The 16,515-nt window shown below is 38.2% G+C and overlaps 1 protein-coding gene across 1 annotated transcript; it reads left to right on the top strand.

The window, feature by feature from the left end:
- The first annotated feature begins 85 nt into the window (after positions 1-85).
- On the top strand, positions 86-16,101 carry LOC116295706 (MAM and LDL-receptor class A domain-containing protein 1). The gene is made up of 16 exons (XM_089032852.1): positions 86-311; positions 4,105-4,236; positions 5,392-5,642; positions 6,181-6,343; positions 6,947-7,081; positions 7,900-8,159; positions 8,248-8,368; positions 8,848-8,976; positions 9,806-10,059; positions 10,758-10,917; positions 11,440-11,568; positions 11,918-12,165; positions 12,442-12,568; positions 13,438-13,569; positions 13,948-14,210; positions 15,491-16,101. The coding sequence occupies exons 1-16, from the start codon at positions 191-193 to the stop codon at positions 15,605-15,607; spliced, it is 2,742 nt and encodes a 913-aa protein (XP_088888978.1). The 5' UTR covers positions 86-190; the 3' UTR covers positions 15,608-16,101.
- The last annotated feature ends 414 nt before the right edge of the window (positions 16,102-16,515 follow it).

Here is a 16,515-nt window from a genome sequence, read left to right as displayed (position 1 = left end):
ATACCGCTGGGAAAACACGTCTTCAGCAGGATATTGCATGATTTAAATTTTTTTCGACAACTTAAAAAGTCAGTTTTTCAGCTTGAGGGCATTTCATAAGAGCCGTTAGGTCGAGCACACGACATTGAGTTCAATCGTAAACCAGACGACGTAGAGGTTTCGCAGTTTTCTGGCCCTCCTCGCGTTGACAATGCAGCTCAGTTGTGTAGTCCTTGGTTTCTTGGTTCTCTGTCTCTTTGAGGTAGTGTTTGCTGCTCCATCTGGTAATGGAGGAAAAGTCGATCCTCTGGCAGGAACATTTGGAATAAATGGTAAGTCTTTGAAAATATTTCACACGAACTTTTTTTTAAGCTCCTAACTAAATAATGATGGTCTCAACCTTTTTACTAGAAGAGACTAGCTAAAATACTAAGACTTCTCTTGAAAAAACAAATAGCTTTAAAAACTGTTTGAGAGGCTTACGGAAAACTGCACAAGTATTTCAAGAGGGATTGGAGTTGCATTTCTAAGTTCCTAAAAATAGAGTCTGAGTTTAGATTTTTTGCAGTTTTGACAAGTAATGTCAAGAAGAAGTACAACATCTCAGAGTCTCCTTTTCTTCCAAAGGGGCGTTCACGAAGTCCTTTTCTTATCCTTTTTCTTTTTTGTTTTTGTTTTTGTTTTTGTTTTGTTTTTTTGTTTTTTTTTAATATATATATAATTTGTAATATTAAATTCCTTTAGTTGACTGACATGCTGTTTAGTGGTTGCGCCAAAGGATGGCTTACAATTAATAAACATTGTGGTAAACTTAATAGCCTTTATCCTGTTTAGAGTGATTTTCATATGACCGTGAAAGAAAATAGACCATTTAGTTTGTAATAGTTGATAAAGAACAAAAGAAAATCATTGGTTTAGAGTCTACTACTAACTATTAGTTTGCCTATTCTTTCACGATCATATGAAAATCACTCTATATTCTCGGTCTTTTTAAGTTGTGTTTGTGTTGTGTTTTACTTTTTGACCATAGTTTCTGAGTTCGTCACCTTAAACAAAGAAAATCGATCGTGGAGCACCCAGTTGCGCATCAGTATTAGATTAGTTCGTGGCGTTTCGCCCATTGAGTAAGGCCTGGAATGCAAATTCTTGCTGACTTTGATCACTTTAGAATATATTCTTTATTCACGTATCACTAAAAACAAACCTTTCAAGAATTTCGGGAAAAACGAAATGTTTTTGATTCGAAACACTCGGCTACAAAAAAAATGTTTTTTTCGATCCCAAAAAACAAATTTTCAAAGAATATACCACAAAAATAATGTTTATAACTTTAAGTAATATATTTATCATTTAGCTTTATTGATCGCTAAGTAACGAGAAACACAAGAAAATAACTTCTATCAAGAGAAACCTCTTGACGAAATTCACTGATTTCTTTGCATATATTTGAGCGACGTCGGTTTTACCTCGAGAAAGAAAGCACTTCCTGAGGAAACATCTTGTTGTAAGAACATTGAGTTAGGAGAATAATAGATAATTTTCTTATCTGGCACTTTGCTATCCTTCAATTTCTATTTGTTATATTAGGTTATCGTCAGAGGTAAAGTAAACTACATTGCTGTAGGTCAGTCAAGCATATATAGTAATCAATGCTTGGATACCTTTAGACTCACTCCTTGCTGTTTGATAACACAGCTCTTCTGAATGACGTTAATGACTTGTTTTCGAGAGATAACGTAATTTTGGTTAAATTTTCGTAAATCATGACAGGCCCTTGATCCAGGGGACGCGGAGGAAGGACGAGCAAATAGGGAGGAAAAAAAGAACAATGGAAGGAAGGAAGGATGGAAGAAAAGAGAGAGAGAGGTGAGAAAGGAAGGAAGAAAGGAAGAAAAACAAGAGCCAATAACCAGGGTTTTTTTCTTGACCGTTTTATGTTTCCTTTTCATTTTCCTTTTGTTTTTATCTGAATGAAGGTGTTTGTTGACCTTTTCGACTCATATTGCATCAATATGTTCTCGATTCTTCATTGTTATTATATCAACATCTAGTTACCTATAAATAGTACGGATTAAGCCATGCATCTAGGCATGATTAGCTGTCTATGTTGGATGTGATATGGTCGTCATTCAATCCCTTTAAGTGATTATCGGAAAACTGCTGTTCTGATCAGTACGTACCCAATGCAGGGGTCCTCAAACTAATCTGTTTTTCGGGTTTTTCTTTTGACAAAGGCCAACAAAAATAGCAGTAGGACTCAGTAAAGATATTGTTATTTTGCAGTAAAAAAATATGATTTTAATTGCATTACGTTACTGACTTGCGAGACGAAAACGGTACGACATATACCTAAACACTGAAGCCTTCCTGTAACAACAAATTTGTGTGTTACATATATAATTGAGGAAACTCATGGTACTGTCTTACCGCAACTTTTAAAAGGTATGACATGCCTAAACACTCAAATGGCTTAGTTCCCATTTTGTGCATGCAAATCGCCTAACTTCATGGTAAGATGCGGTACGGCTCTAAAGGCATGGACACACGATGCAACATTGAAGGCAACATTGAAGGCAATGTTGCTGAAGTAGGAGAGTATTCTACTTCAGCAACGTTGCGTGCAACAAAATACATCGTGTGTCATGGCTCGCAATATGATCAATATATTGAATGCAACACTGCGCGCTATGTTGTCCGTAGCTTAACAGTACTCGAGTACCAAACTGTCATATACCGTGACTTTTATCAGCGACTGCAATGGATATCACATTTCTAACTAGCTAGAATACTCGATAGTAATTTGTAGCACGCGTGCGTACTAGCTGCGAGCCATATGAATTATTGAATGGTTGAAAAATAAACAACATAATCGGGGCTGATTTTGACCTATATTCTATGAGTCAGTCAGTAGTGAGTCGTTCCACTAAGTTAAGAAGATTACATGTCTAAGTTTAATTATTGGACACTGGATTAACAAGTAGTTGAATGCTTGGTTAAGGTTCCTGCTGTTCTATTATCATCATCATCATCATTACTATCATCATCATCACCATCATCATCATCACCATCATCATTACTATCATCATTATCAACATCATTACTATCATCCACATCATCATCATCATCATTACTATCATCACCATCATCATTACTATCATCATCATCATCATCATCATTATTATCATCATCACCATCATCATTACTATCATCATCATCATTATCAACATCATTACTATAATCCACATCATCATCATCATCATTACTATCATCACCATCATCATCATCATCATTACTATCATCATCATCATTATCATTATCACCAAAATCACCATCATTACTATCATCATCATCACCATCATCATCACCATTACTATCATCCACATCATCATCATCATCATTACTATCATCATCATCATCATCAACATCATCATTATCATCATCATCATTATCATTATCATCATCATCATCATCACTACTATCATCATCATCATTATCATCATTATTATTATCATCATCATCATTATTATCATCATCATTACTATCATTATTATCATCATCATCATCATCATTACTATCATCATCATCATTATTATCATTACTATCATTATTATCATCATCATCATTATTATCATCATCATCATCATTACTATCATCATCATCATCACTACTATCATCATCATCATTATCATCAGTATTATTATCATCATCATCATTATTATCATCATCATTACTATCATTATTATCATCATCATCATCATCATTACTATCATCATCATCATTATTATCATTACTATCATTATTATCATCATCATCATTATTATCATCATCATCATCATTACTATCATCATCATCATCATTATCATCATCATCATCATCATTACTATCATCATCATCATCATCATTATCATCATAATCATCATCATTACTATCATCATCATCATCATCATTATCATTATTATTATCATCATCATTATTATCATCATCATTACTATCATTATTATCATCATCATCATTATACTCATTTTGAAGAATTAATAAAATACAATCGAAGTAAAAAGTTACAAAACTGAAACCAATGTCATAATAATAATCGTAATAATTATCAATTATGTTTTCATCCTGCAGGAAATTGCTCTTTTGACACGAATCTTTGTAACTGGGTAAATGCGCGATCAGGAGATAACTTCGACTGGACGTTAAGACGAGGATCAACACCAAGCGCCAACACTGGACCTGTGAGAGATGTTAGCGGCAGAGGTAAATAGATTCTATAGACAAGATTTTGATAAATACAATACGATGGGTTCATTTATATGTTTCGATTGACTGTAGTAAATGGTTTAATCAAGAAGTGTGAACGTATCATTACATTTGGGTCGTAATGTTATATTTTACAGATAAAACCATGATTTTTGAAATAGTGTATATTAGAAAACAATATCAAGAAAAAAATCCTCCTTTTCTATTAACAGCTGAATTGTTATGTGCATGTGATTCGGATAAGGGAAGCTAGGAAGGGATGATTAAAAGTAAATTGGGATGATTGGGATTAGATTAGGACGATAGGTGATAACCATGGCACGTGGTAAATATGATAATGATTATGGATTATGATACCAGTGATGATTATGATTGTTATTATTATATATAATGATTATTATTATTATATATAATGATAATAATAATGATGAGGATGATGATGATTATATAATGATGATGATTATATGATGATGATGATGACGATGATGATGATTATATAATATGATTATGACTTATGATTATGATTATGACTATTATATATAATGATTGTTATTTTATATAATGATAATATTAATGATGATGATGATGATTATATAATGATGATGATGATGATGATTATAAAATGATGATGATGACGATGATGATTATAAAATGATGACGATGATGATGATTATATAATATGATTATGATTATGATTATATATTATTATTATTATATATAATGATGATTATGTACTGTTTGATAAATGAGCAGGAGTGTTTTATCGGGTATAAAACACGAGGCGTAGCCGAGTGGTTTTAGACCCGATAAGACACGATCTGCGAGTTTATTAAACGGCTTAAAAAACTCCTGATGTATGTTCTCATACTGTACCGAATTCTTTACGAAATGAACCAAGTTTGATAGAGAAAATCCAAGTTAAAGTTTATAATGCAAATGAAGACGAATCTATATCAGATATAAAACCTCCTTCATGGTCATGATTTCTATTATGTTTCCTTCATGAATTATTAATGAGTTTTTTAATATTATTATATATAATGATGAGGAGGAGGATGATGATATATAATGATGATGAGGATGATGAGGATGATGATATATAATGATGATGATGAAGTTGATGATGATAATTAAAGATAATGATTCCTACAGGTAAATATATCTTCATCGAAACATCGAATCCCAGAAAGAAAGGTGAAGCAGCCACCTTGATATCAGGTCCATACATCGGTGTATTATGCATGCAGTTCTATTATCACATGAGAGGAAGCCAGATCGGTGATCTTCGGATCTACATGTCCGAGAGAGGACCAGTTGGACAGAAACTCATCTGGACGAAGGAGAAACAACAAGGACAGTTCTGGAAGAGAGAAAACGTCACTGTTTATGGCTTTGCATTTGATGTAAGTCGAAAAACTGAACGTAATTTTGTATAATTTTTCAGCTTAGTCGTAATGATTTCTTAGTTCAGTTAGGAATAAGATTATTTGTATAATTCGCATTCACGTTAATTGATCTTATCAATCATTTCTGATAAGCATCTCAAAAAAAATAATATTCAAGGGAATGGCATGTGATCTTAAATGGAGGAAAATCACTTCCAATAAACGAACCATGCAACCAACCTGTCTGCCAACCAACCCACTCACCCACCAACCCACCCACAGCAACCAACCAACCCACCAGCCCACCAACCCACCAGATCCCCTGCCCACCAGCCCACCAGCCCACCAGCCCACCAGCCCACCAGCCCACCAGCCCACCAGCCCACCAGCCCACCAGCCCACCAGCCCACCAGCCCACTAGCCCACCAGCCCACCAGCCCACCAACTAACGACTGAACCTGAACGAACGAATGGGGGAAAAAGAAAGGAAAGAAGGAAGAAAGAAAAAAAATCTGTTTATCTATCCCTTGTCCTTCATCGTCTCTTGATTCTCTAGATCCTTCTCGAGGCTCGTGTTGGAGGAGGGTATGAAGGCGATATCGCGATGGATGAGATTACCTTCACTCCTGGCACCTGCTACCCTAATGAAAATCGCGAAAAACTCTTAAAAAGTCGATCAAGTGCACAAGAAGATGGATTAGATAACTCTACCACTAAAGGTATTCGTCTGGCTTGTTGATTCATTGCATCATTCGGACCATGATCTTTATATCTTTGGGCGTAGTTATACAATGCTTTCGCGCGATATACCATGGAATATTATCCCATGATTCACTCGTGTTTTCTAGTATATACATGAGACTTGCATAGTGCGAAAGCACAAGTGATGCGATATTGCATGGTGTGCCACGAGAAAGCATAATGTATAACTATTATATACAAGTGACAAGTGAGATATTCCGTGGTGTGCCACGAGAAAGCATTGTATCACTATTATATACAAGTGACAAGTGGGATATTCCATGGTGTGCCATGAGAAAGCATTGTATAACCACCACACACAAGTGACAAGTGGGATATTCCGTGGTGTGCTATGAGAGAGCATTGTATCACTATTTTATACAAGTGACAAGTGGAATATTCCATGGTGTGCCACGAGAAAGCATTGTATATCTAATTAGCTTATAATTCTTCCATCAACAATCACCCCTTTTTTGGTTTACTGTTGTCGTCGAGCTTACTTAATATTCTAACTTAGCCTCTGATGCCCGCTGTATAGGCCTTAAGGAGAATTGAACGGGGTTTTTTCCATTGAAAAACAGGAAGTTGTGATTTTGACTCAAGTTTGTGCGGTTGGTCAAACGATATCATGAATGACGACTTTGACTGGACACTGTCGGCGCAACCAACTGACACGAAAGGAACTGGGCCAGCGAAAGATCACGGCGGAAAAAAAGGTAACGAGGATATTTATGTGACATTATAGAATGAATACATATCAGGAAGGGGGGGGGACAATCACGATTCACGGAAATTGATATTAATCATTAATGATTCACAAACTTTAGAACATTGTAAAAATACAAATTGCTCTGTACGATGAAATTGGATCACTGTTGTGAATCCAATCTTACCAGCTTTTTCTGTATGGCGGCCATTTTGGAAAATAATTTTTTTCTCATAAAAAAGAAAATAAAAATTATCGCGATCAGGATTCACGCGAATACCCCTTACCGACCCTGCATGATATGTGAATAAATATTAAAGATAGAAAGATGAAGGAAGGAGGGAAGGAAGGAAGAAAGGAAGGAAGAAAGGGAGGAAGAAAGGGAGGAAGAAAGGGAGCGAGGGAGCGAGGGAGGGAGGTAGGGAGGAAGGAAGGAAGGAAGGAAGGAAGGAAGGAAGGAAGGAAGGAAGGAAGGAAGGAAGGAAGGAAGGAAGGAAGGAAGAAAGAAAAGAAGAAGGTAGGTAGGAAGGAAGAAAGGAAGAAAGTTGGTAGGAAGTATTAGTGAATGAAAGGATAGGGGCCGATCAATAAATTGAAGGAAGGGTGGATAGAAGGTTGAATGCGTGGGATCAACAGACGTATGGATGGATCGTTTGGAAGGATAAATCGATGAATGTGTGAATAGAATGATAGCGTAGGCCGGTGGGATGCATAAATGGCTAAATGAAATGAATAAATTAAAGGTTGAATAGAATGGATGGATGGATTGTTAAATGTATGGATGGACGAACGATTACCTAAAAACCAGGCCTATTTTCCTGCCTTTAGGTGGACGCTTCATGTTCATCGAAGCCTCATCACCAAGACGATCGGGAGAGAAAGCCCGACTCTTGAGCCCGCAGTTGTGTGGCCAAGTGTGTCTGCGGTTTTACTACCACATGTTCGGTGTCGGGATGGGCAACCTCAACATCTTAAGAAAAGAAGGTATCAACGGCAAAGGGGACAGAATTTGGTATGCTCGAGGCAACTGGGGTACCAAATGGCATAGAGCTGTTGCAGAGATGAACTCTGATCAACATTGTTATCAGGTAAAGAAAATAAACTCAATGAAGCCCGAGTTCACGCAGATATGCGTCTAGTTAAACTAAATGAGTACTATTTTCACTTTAATTTTAGGTCATAATCGAGGGAATTATTGGAACGACGTACACCTCAGATATTGCGATTGATGACGTGTATGTACAGAAGGGAAGCTGCTGCGAGATGACAAGTGAACTGAACAGACTCGATTTCACAGGTAAAGACACCAAGACAACCCACACCAAACTACCAAACGTCGGTCCAATAATAGCGCATATATCGTGCCACACCAAACGACACCATACTGCACCATGCTAAACAATAACCAACACTGCATACCGCAGCAGACCATAGTACACCTCCTGTAGCGTCTCGCACCACACCACGCTAAATCACGCTACAGCATACCATACTACGCCACTCCACTCCACTCCACTCCACTCCACTCCACTCCACTCCACTCCACTCCACTCCACTCCACTCCACTCCACTCCACTCCACTCCACTCCCATACACTCCACTCCACTCTCCACAACACAACACCACATCACAATCTACACCACACTACAACACACCACTCCATAATCCACAACACACCACAAAACAACACACCACAAAACAACACACCACAAAACAACACACCAAATTTTTGTCTTTGCACATGTAACTTGAGGTTGAATATTTTCTATACGACAGGAAACTGTAATTTTGATAAATCATTTTGCGGATGGACGAACTTGAAGAATGATGATTTTGATTGGAGTCTTGGGAAGGGAAAAACACCAAGTGACCATACTGGACCATCAAAAGGATTCGGGAAAACCGGTAACATAAATTTGCTTTACTGAAGAAATTAGAAAACGCGCGCGCGTGCTGTATGCAGTTATAAAGCACGCATGGATTGGCAGAACACGAGAGAAATGTTAGGAGAAGCACAAAGCGTAGCGGAGTTCTTCTCGACACTTCTCGAGTGTTTTGCCAATCCCCAAGTGCTTTATAACTTCACACAGCACAGGAAGCAAGTTTTCTATTTCTTTTATAAAATACAAATTCCAAAAACCGTTAATTATTGTAGATAGGAATGACGCAACTAAAAGTGCGTGCGCGTGCTGTGTGCTCTCATAAAGCACGCGCTCCCAACCAATCAGAACGCGAAATTTCTAACAGTTATTCTATAAAAGTATTTACTTAATTGGATATGGTTAGTCAAATACGATATGTACATCTACAATGAAGGACTAAAATGGGAGCTGGGATATTTCTATTTTGCCCTGGGAAAAATAGGATTTAGGTAATCGGGAATGATAAGAGAGACGTTTTCGAATAGACCAGCGGTAATTTGGAATTCGAAAGGGGTCTATTCCGGTTCTCTTCCCTCAATTCGTTAATGTATGAGTTGAGAGTCGTACACTTGGAATATTGAATGAAGTGGTAGTGTAAAGTAGGCCAAATTGAAAACCAGTGCTCATTAATTTCTTCACCTACTAAAAGGTATTATCTTTCAAGAAGTAAATTGCGTTTCATCAAGCGAATATTATAATTATTATTATTGATTATCAATTCTTTTATCTCTTTGTCAGAAGGTTAAGATACGAGCTATAACTAATTTTAAACCTGTTATCTAAAATATCATATTCCTCGTTGATCATTTCAGACGGATATGCCTTCATTGAAGCGTCTGAGCCAAGAATTGGCGGTGATACAGCAATCATGGCCAGCGGTTATCTACTGGGCTCAATGTGCATGCGCTTCAGGTACCACATGTATGGCGAAGACATTGGATCATTGAGCGTATTTAGGAATGGCGACGGTGTTAAGCAGCAGTTATTGTGGCAACAAGATGGTAACCAGGGCAACACGTGGAATGAAGTTGAAATTGCTATTGATTGTAACGTTACGAGATACTTGGTAAGTTGAAAAAGACTGCAGAGATGAGTAACACCACTCGCGCAATTATGCATGTAACGAAGGGTGGTAAGATGTAACGCGTGACATGTGGATTGAAAAACATTTAGTGTGTAACGCATGCCACAAAAGTGCTACGGTATACATTTAAGTCATAGTTAAGGTTTACCTTTAACTGAATATTTGTCACGTTGTGTCACTTTCTCCATTCCTGTTTGTGACATGAAGTAAAGGCATATTGTGGAGGGTCGCACATAAAATCGAAAAGCTAGTTAGGACTTGTGGCCCTTAACACCGCAGTCTCTAGTGCAGGGATGATAAAGTAGTCTCTCACATACCATGTAAATAGAAAAATGTATTCTTCGTTTGCAATAGACGTCATAGCTGCCATGTTGGAAGAATTTGACAAAAGATTTTTCAATGAATTCTTTTGTTATATCTTCCAATATGGCGGACATCCCTTTTGTTATTGTGCTCTCTTGGGATTGATTGCAAACCAAGAATCATCTACCTAATTGCTTTTACAATTGAAATCTATGTACTTAGTAGCTACCTATCTAGTCTAACTTTTAAGTTATCATAGGTAGCTTGTACTTTATGTATGTCATATTTCTCACAAATGTAAATATTTAAATATTGTGTTGTATTAATAAGTACTGAATAAAATATTGATTGATTGATTGATTGATTGATTGTTTTAGGTGGAGATTGAAGCTTCTGTAGGTGGCTGGCGAGGAGATATTGCTGTGGACAACATCAAGTTTACACCCGGTGCCTGTCCTCCTAAACCAGTTATCATCAAGAATATTAACTACACCACAGCTGCACCACCAGTGATCAGTAAACTACCAGATTTTGATGGTGAGAAAAAGATTAAACTGAGTGTAAAGGGCCCTGAAAAGGTTGAATAGGGAATGCTAGCTGTGAGTGATGTCACAGGAAAAGAAACGGGAAAGAGGAGGTCGACAGAGGGGAGGTTTATAGTAAGAGAGCTAGAAATAGGGGAAAGAAGAAAGACGAAATGAAAAGGGGAAGAGATTATGTCATCAGCCCCCTTCCCCTGTCATGGCAACAAAAAAGCACCTTTACGATTCTTTTTTTTTTTTTTTTTTTTTTCTTTGTAAAAATATAACTTTGTTTTGGTTGGGCGTATCGGGGACTTTGAATTTTGAATATTGCCCCCCCTCCCCCCCCACCACCGGAAAATCCTGGCTACGCCCCTACTGCACAAGGTACCACTCACTGCACGTTAATTCAACATTTTGATTTCAAAGTACAAAAAATAAGAATTTTGAGTCATAAGTCAAAGATAGCCAACACCAATCTGTAGATGTATAGTTATTTAATTTGATGTTAATTAACCTGTTGTGTTTTTCCCCACAGGTTTTTGTAATTTTGGCCGAGGATTTTGCAACTGGGAGAATGATGTTGATGATTACTGCGACTTTTACAGGCAACGTGGACCAACTGCCACTCTAAACACTGGACCTTATAAAGACTTCTCTGGAGATGGTAAGGACGCATACTCCTTATATCTAAACAACTTCGATCAGTGTTTGGACTCTAACGTGGAAAGTTTTGCCCAAAAAGCTAATTTCGTGCCCCTAATAACTGAAGAATTCGTGAGAAATAGTCCGTTTGCATGATGGCGTCATTTGACTCCCACTACCATAATGCTTCGCGAATTTTCTTTCTTATTTAAATTTGTATTCCCTCATGAGAATAGTAAGACGATTGATGCTAATTAACTGAACAAAAGAAAGTGTGCAAGGGATTCTGGTAGTGGTGGTAAATGACGCGGCATAATGCAAGTGTCTTATTCTGAAGAATTTTACTTATCTGTCTTTCGTTCTTGCTCTAGGTTACTACATTTACCTTGAAGCCTCCAGCAGACGCCCCGGTGAATTTGCCAGGCTGGTCAGCGGTTCGATAAAGGACACCAAGTGCTTAAAGTTTTATTACAACATGCACGGAGAAGGAGTTGGAGATCTTAGGGTCGATCTGAGGGAAAGTGAAAACTTCATTTGGAATACCACGTGGTCTGTGTCTGGTGACCAAGGCTTAAATTGGAATCCAATCGCTTTGACGATTTCTGGAAAAGACTATGTAGTGAGTATCCGTTGTACCTCCTATGGTAGTTTGGAAATGTGGATTTTCTCTCCTAACTTCTAAATCCCAGTACGATCATGGATTTTCTCTCTTGACTTCTAAATTCCAGTTCGATCATGGAACGAGGGCCATAGATATGTTAGCCACTGGCTTTTAAGTGTTTTTTTATTAATTTATTTATCTAATACATTTACTGCCTAGTGTGCAGGTCTAAAACGTTTATTGGGTACCCTGTGGTATTGATTTAATCACGCAATGTTTTACACTCAACAACAGATTGGCATTACTGCAGTTCGAGGACGCAATTTCATTGGAGATATTGCAATAGATAGCATTGCGTTAACGCCAGGACCTTGTTTTGATAACGAACTTGAAGTTGGTGCAGCCCAGTCAGCTAAGCTCGGTAAGTAGCGTTATCGCAGCCTGTATGGAGTATATCTTGAATAGGTATAAAAAGTGAGCCACGAGTTAGAAACCAAGGGTGGTGTACCAGTAGTTCACTCTTCTCTCTGACGTCTCTGGGGTCTAGGGTTCGATTCATTGGACTAGTACTCGGCCAATCACATGGGAGTAGAGCTTGTTGGGTCTCTTTCTTGATTCAAGGCTTTTCTCCAGGTTCTCCGTTTTACTCTCCCACAAAATCTAACAGACTACAAGGGAAGCTCCAGGATTTTATTGAGGGGGGGGGGGGGGGGGGGGGTTCCAAAACCCTCAGTCAACAAATGACGTCGCTTTTGACGTCATACATACGCTATATCAGGCGTAACACTTACGCATGGCTACTGGTATAAAAGACGTAATAAAATAAATAAAATAAATAAATGGGATTTAGCAGTGGCATTTCTACAGAGTAGCTATTCATCCACTGTAATTCCAATTAGAATTTAGGAGTTGATTTTTGCGGAGGGAGGAAAGCCGGAGAATCCAGAAAACCCTCGATGCACAGGAGAAAACCAACAAACAACTCTACTCACATGCGACACCGAGCTCAGTGGGACTCGAACTCGAATACTTATGACTTTCAATAGAAAAGGTTTACGATATCATGGTGTTAAGATTCTCTGTAACATAACGTATGTTAAAAAAGGGGAAACATCGAGTTGCAAAGGGGGTGGGGGTCCGGATGCCCAGTTCGCCTAACCCTGACCTCGATCAGTCCAGGGGCTGTTTCAGGGTAACAGCGTTTCTTTTATAAAATCAAAATGCTGACCATCATGCATCACTACCATCGTCAGCCTCTTATATTAATTAGGTCTTCAATTTTTTTTCTAGTTGATTGTACCTTTGACAAGAGAGACATGTGTGATTGGAGGAACGAAAAGTCAGATGATTTTGACTGGACTATACAGAGAGGAAGAACACCAACGGGAAACACAGGGCCAGGAAGAGATCGTAGTGGCAATGGTACGTATAAAAAATTCCCCTTAGTTACATCGCTGGATACAGGGGACAGGGTCCCTTCTCTATAGAGCTGTTAAGTGTGGCAATGGTACGTATAAACAATTCCCCTTAGTTACATCGCTGGATACAGGGGACAGGGTCCCTTCTCTATAGAGCTGTTAAGTGTGACGTAATTCGAACGAAAAACGACTTTTGCTCTTCATAGCAGGATTTCTGTTCATATATATTTCATCGTCAAAGGTAGAGAATAAACCCTGGGAATAAGTTATGGCAAGACTTTAGCGATCTTTTTGGTTGGACTGGACCTGGAAATACGAGACAACTTAAAAACCCAATTTTCCAAAGCTATAACTGATGTATTGTTTTTCTTTCTACGTACAGGATATTATATGTACATCGAGACCTCTACTCCCCGTCGACCTCGTGACAAGGCCCGTATGATCATGGAGGTCAGCCAGGACGTCTGCATGACTTTCTTTTATCATATGTATGGTGCTGATATTGGGGTCCTAACAGTCTATCAAAAAGAAGGCTCAAGCGATTACGCAAGAGAAACGGTTAAATGGAAAAAAGTTGGAAATCAAGACAACAGATGGAGTGATGCGTCTATTTCTTTTACAGCCAAAGGCAAAGGAAGTTACTGGGTAAGACTATTAACATGGAATGACTATCATTAATCCTTAACCACATTGTCTTGTCCATGTGTGGGAAGCATGGGTGGCGTAGCGGTGAGAGCGCTCGCCTCTCACCAATGTAGACCTCGCTCCGAGCAGTCCCTCTATTTCCCCTGGTCACTATCCGTCTGTCTGTCCGTGTCGATTGGCCGAGGAAGATTGGTTACGAGTCAAAAGTCTCTGGGGGAGGGGGCTAGGGAGGAAATTCTAATTCGATCTTGAAGGGCCTACATGAAAATTACTCAGTGTAATTCTAGTTACCTTGCCAAATTCAGTAGATTTTTATGTTTAGTGAAGCATCAGAAGGGCGAGAGTCCCTCTCTGTCCTTCATGGACAGAACAGACGTATGTTTAAGTGAAGATCAGAGACTGTACTACTGGCATCAGTACTTTTAAATCATTGGTCAAGATGTACCACCTATTATAATTGTATATACAACGTGTTTAAGTTAACTAGTTGCATTATTTTAGAATATGTACATTTCATAGTCTCATTTATTTATTTATTTATTTCATTTTTGTTATAGATTATTCATGTTTTTATTCATTTTTAGACTTATTGTAATGCGCATTTGAAATTTTCATTGCTTGATATTTGCGCACTATAAACAAAATTATTGGTTATTAATAAATTATGCATTAAATATGAATTAAAGCACCAAAACCTTTGAACATGAAATCGAACATTTGTACAAAATTTGGTGTTTTTTGAACTCATAACCAACAAGATACCGATGTTAGGAATGATTTTACCCCTCCCCTCCCCCTCCCCTCTCCCCTCTCCCCTCTCCCCTCTGGTAGCGTACGGCACCCCCTTGACCTCGTATCTCTTGACTCCCCCTCTAAAATCACTTTGAACATCAAAACGAACGTCTGTGCCAAATTTGCTGCTTTAATCCACTCTTTTAATCCACTCTGTCGCTATCAATGCGGGTTTGATTTTTTGCCCAGGCTCGGTGTCGTATGTGAGTAGAGTCGCTTTTGTCGGTTCTCCGAGCTATGTTTCGAGGGTTTTTCTCTGGGTTCTCCTCCCTCCTTAAGAATCAACTTCTAAATTCCAATTCGATCTTTGGGCTTTCACCTAGTTGGATCCAAGCCCTGTTGTGATTGTTCCAAGCTGTGCCACAACCCTAGATTTTTATAGATTTTATAGAGAACCATGTTATGTAGGCCGGTAACATGGGATCGCTTATCTGACATAGAATAGTTTATAATCTGGTTTTGAACTTCCCTACTCTTTTTTTTCGCAGATCATCATCGAAGGCACGAGGGGGAGGAGCTACCAAGGTGACATTGCCATTGATGACATCACATTTAAACCAGGTCCTTGTGCAGGAAGATGGAGACAATATCAAAATCTCTCTTAAACTGAAATAGCAACACTTTCAAAGACTGCTGTAAACATGATCTGCGCCTGACTTATACAGTAGTTTTACTCGCCTTAAACCTTAATGATACTTGTATCAATCCCATACAAGCCACCACTAAAAATACCAAGCATCCCTTCAAACAACATTCGGAACCTAATACTCGAGTAATACTTCTCAAATTCTACTGATATGGATAAAACAAGATGTTTTCAATGCACTCACCACACATACTGTACTAAATATATTATCAATATGCGAGCATCAAATATATTGTATCATATACCAAATTTACTAACTCACATATATATATCAAGAAAACAAGTAACAACGAATATTAGGCCGGCTTAGGATAAGATTTAGCTGTCAATGGCAATCAATAATTATGAAGTTAAAGATTTGTCGCAATTTTTGTAAGAGCATTAATTACAGTTCAACTCGTAAGGTTATCGTAAAGTATTATTCTAATTGAAAATAAACGAACAGCAAATGAACTTAATGATCTGATGCGACAAGGGTCATACATTCATAGTCTTACTTAGTCTAGTACCACATTTCACAGTATAACATTTCTCACTTGGTCCAGTACCACAAGGGCTGCACATGTACATTTCTCACTTGGTCTAGTACCACAAGGGTTGCACATGTACATTTTTCACTTGGTCTAGTACCACAAGGGTTGCACATGTACATGGCTCACTTGGTCTAGTACCACAAGGGTTGCACATGCACATTTCTCACTTGGTCCAGTACCACAAGGGTTGTACAACCACATTTCTCACTTGGTCCAGTATCACAAGGGTTGTACAACCACATTTCTCACTTGGTCCAGTATCACAAGGGTTGTACAACCACATTTCCCACTTGGTCTAGTACCACAAGGGTTGCACAACCACATTTCTCACTTG

This window comes from Actinia tenebrosa, unplaced genomic scaffold, assembly GCF_029948245.1.
Source record: "Actinia tenebrosa isolate PJP-AT-01 unplaced genomic scaffold, QUT_ActTen_1.0 PGA_scaffold1__47_contigs__length_23844297, whole genome shotgun sequence".
Taxonomy (NCBI): domain Eukaryota; kingdom Metazoa; phylum Cnidaria; class Anthozoa; order Actiniaria; family Actiniidae; genus Actinia; species Actinia tenebrosa.
The sequence above is the reverse complement of the archived record's forward strand: the minus strand, read 5'-3'. Positions and strand labels throughout refer to the sequence as shown.

Excerpts from the sequence above, each read along its gene's own strand:
- LOC116295706 (XM_089032852.1), top strand. The coding sequence starts at position 191 with ATGCAGCTCAGTTGTGTAGTCCTTGGTTTCTTGGTTCTCTGTCTCTTT. Across the intron at positions 312-4,104 it reads AGGAACATTTGGAATAAATG|GAAATTGCTCTTTTGACACG; the intron begins GTAAGTCTTTGA and ends TTCATCCTGCAG. Across the intron at positions 12,569-13,437 it reads AGCCCAGTCAGCTAAGCTCG|TTGATTGTACCTTTGACAAG; the intron begins GTAAGTAGCGTT and ends TTTTTTTTCTAG.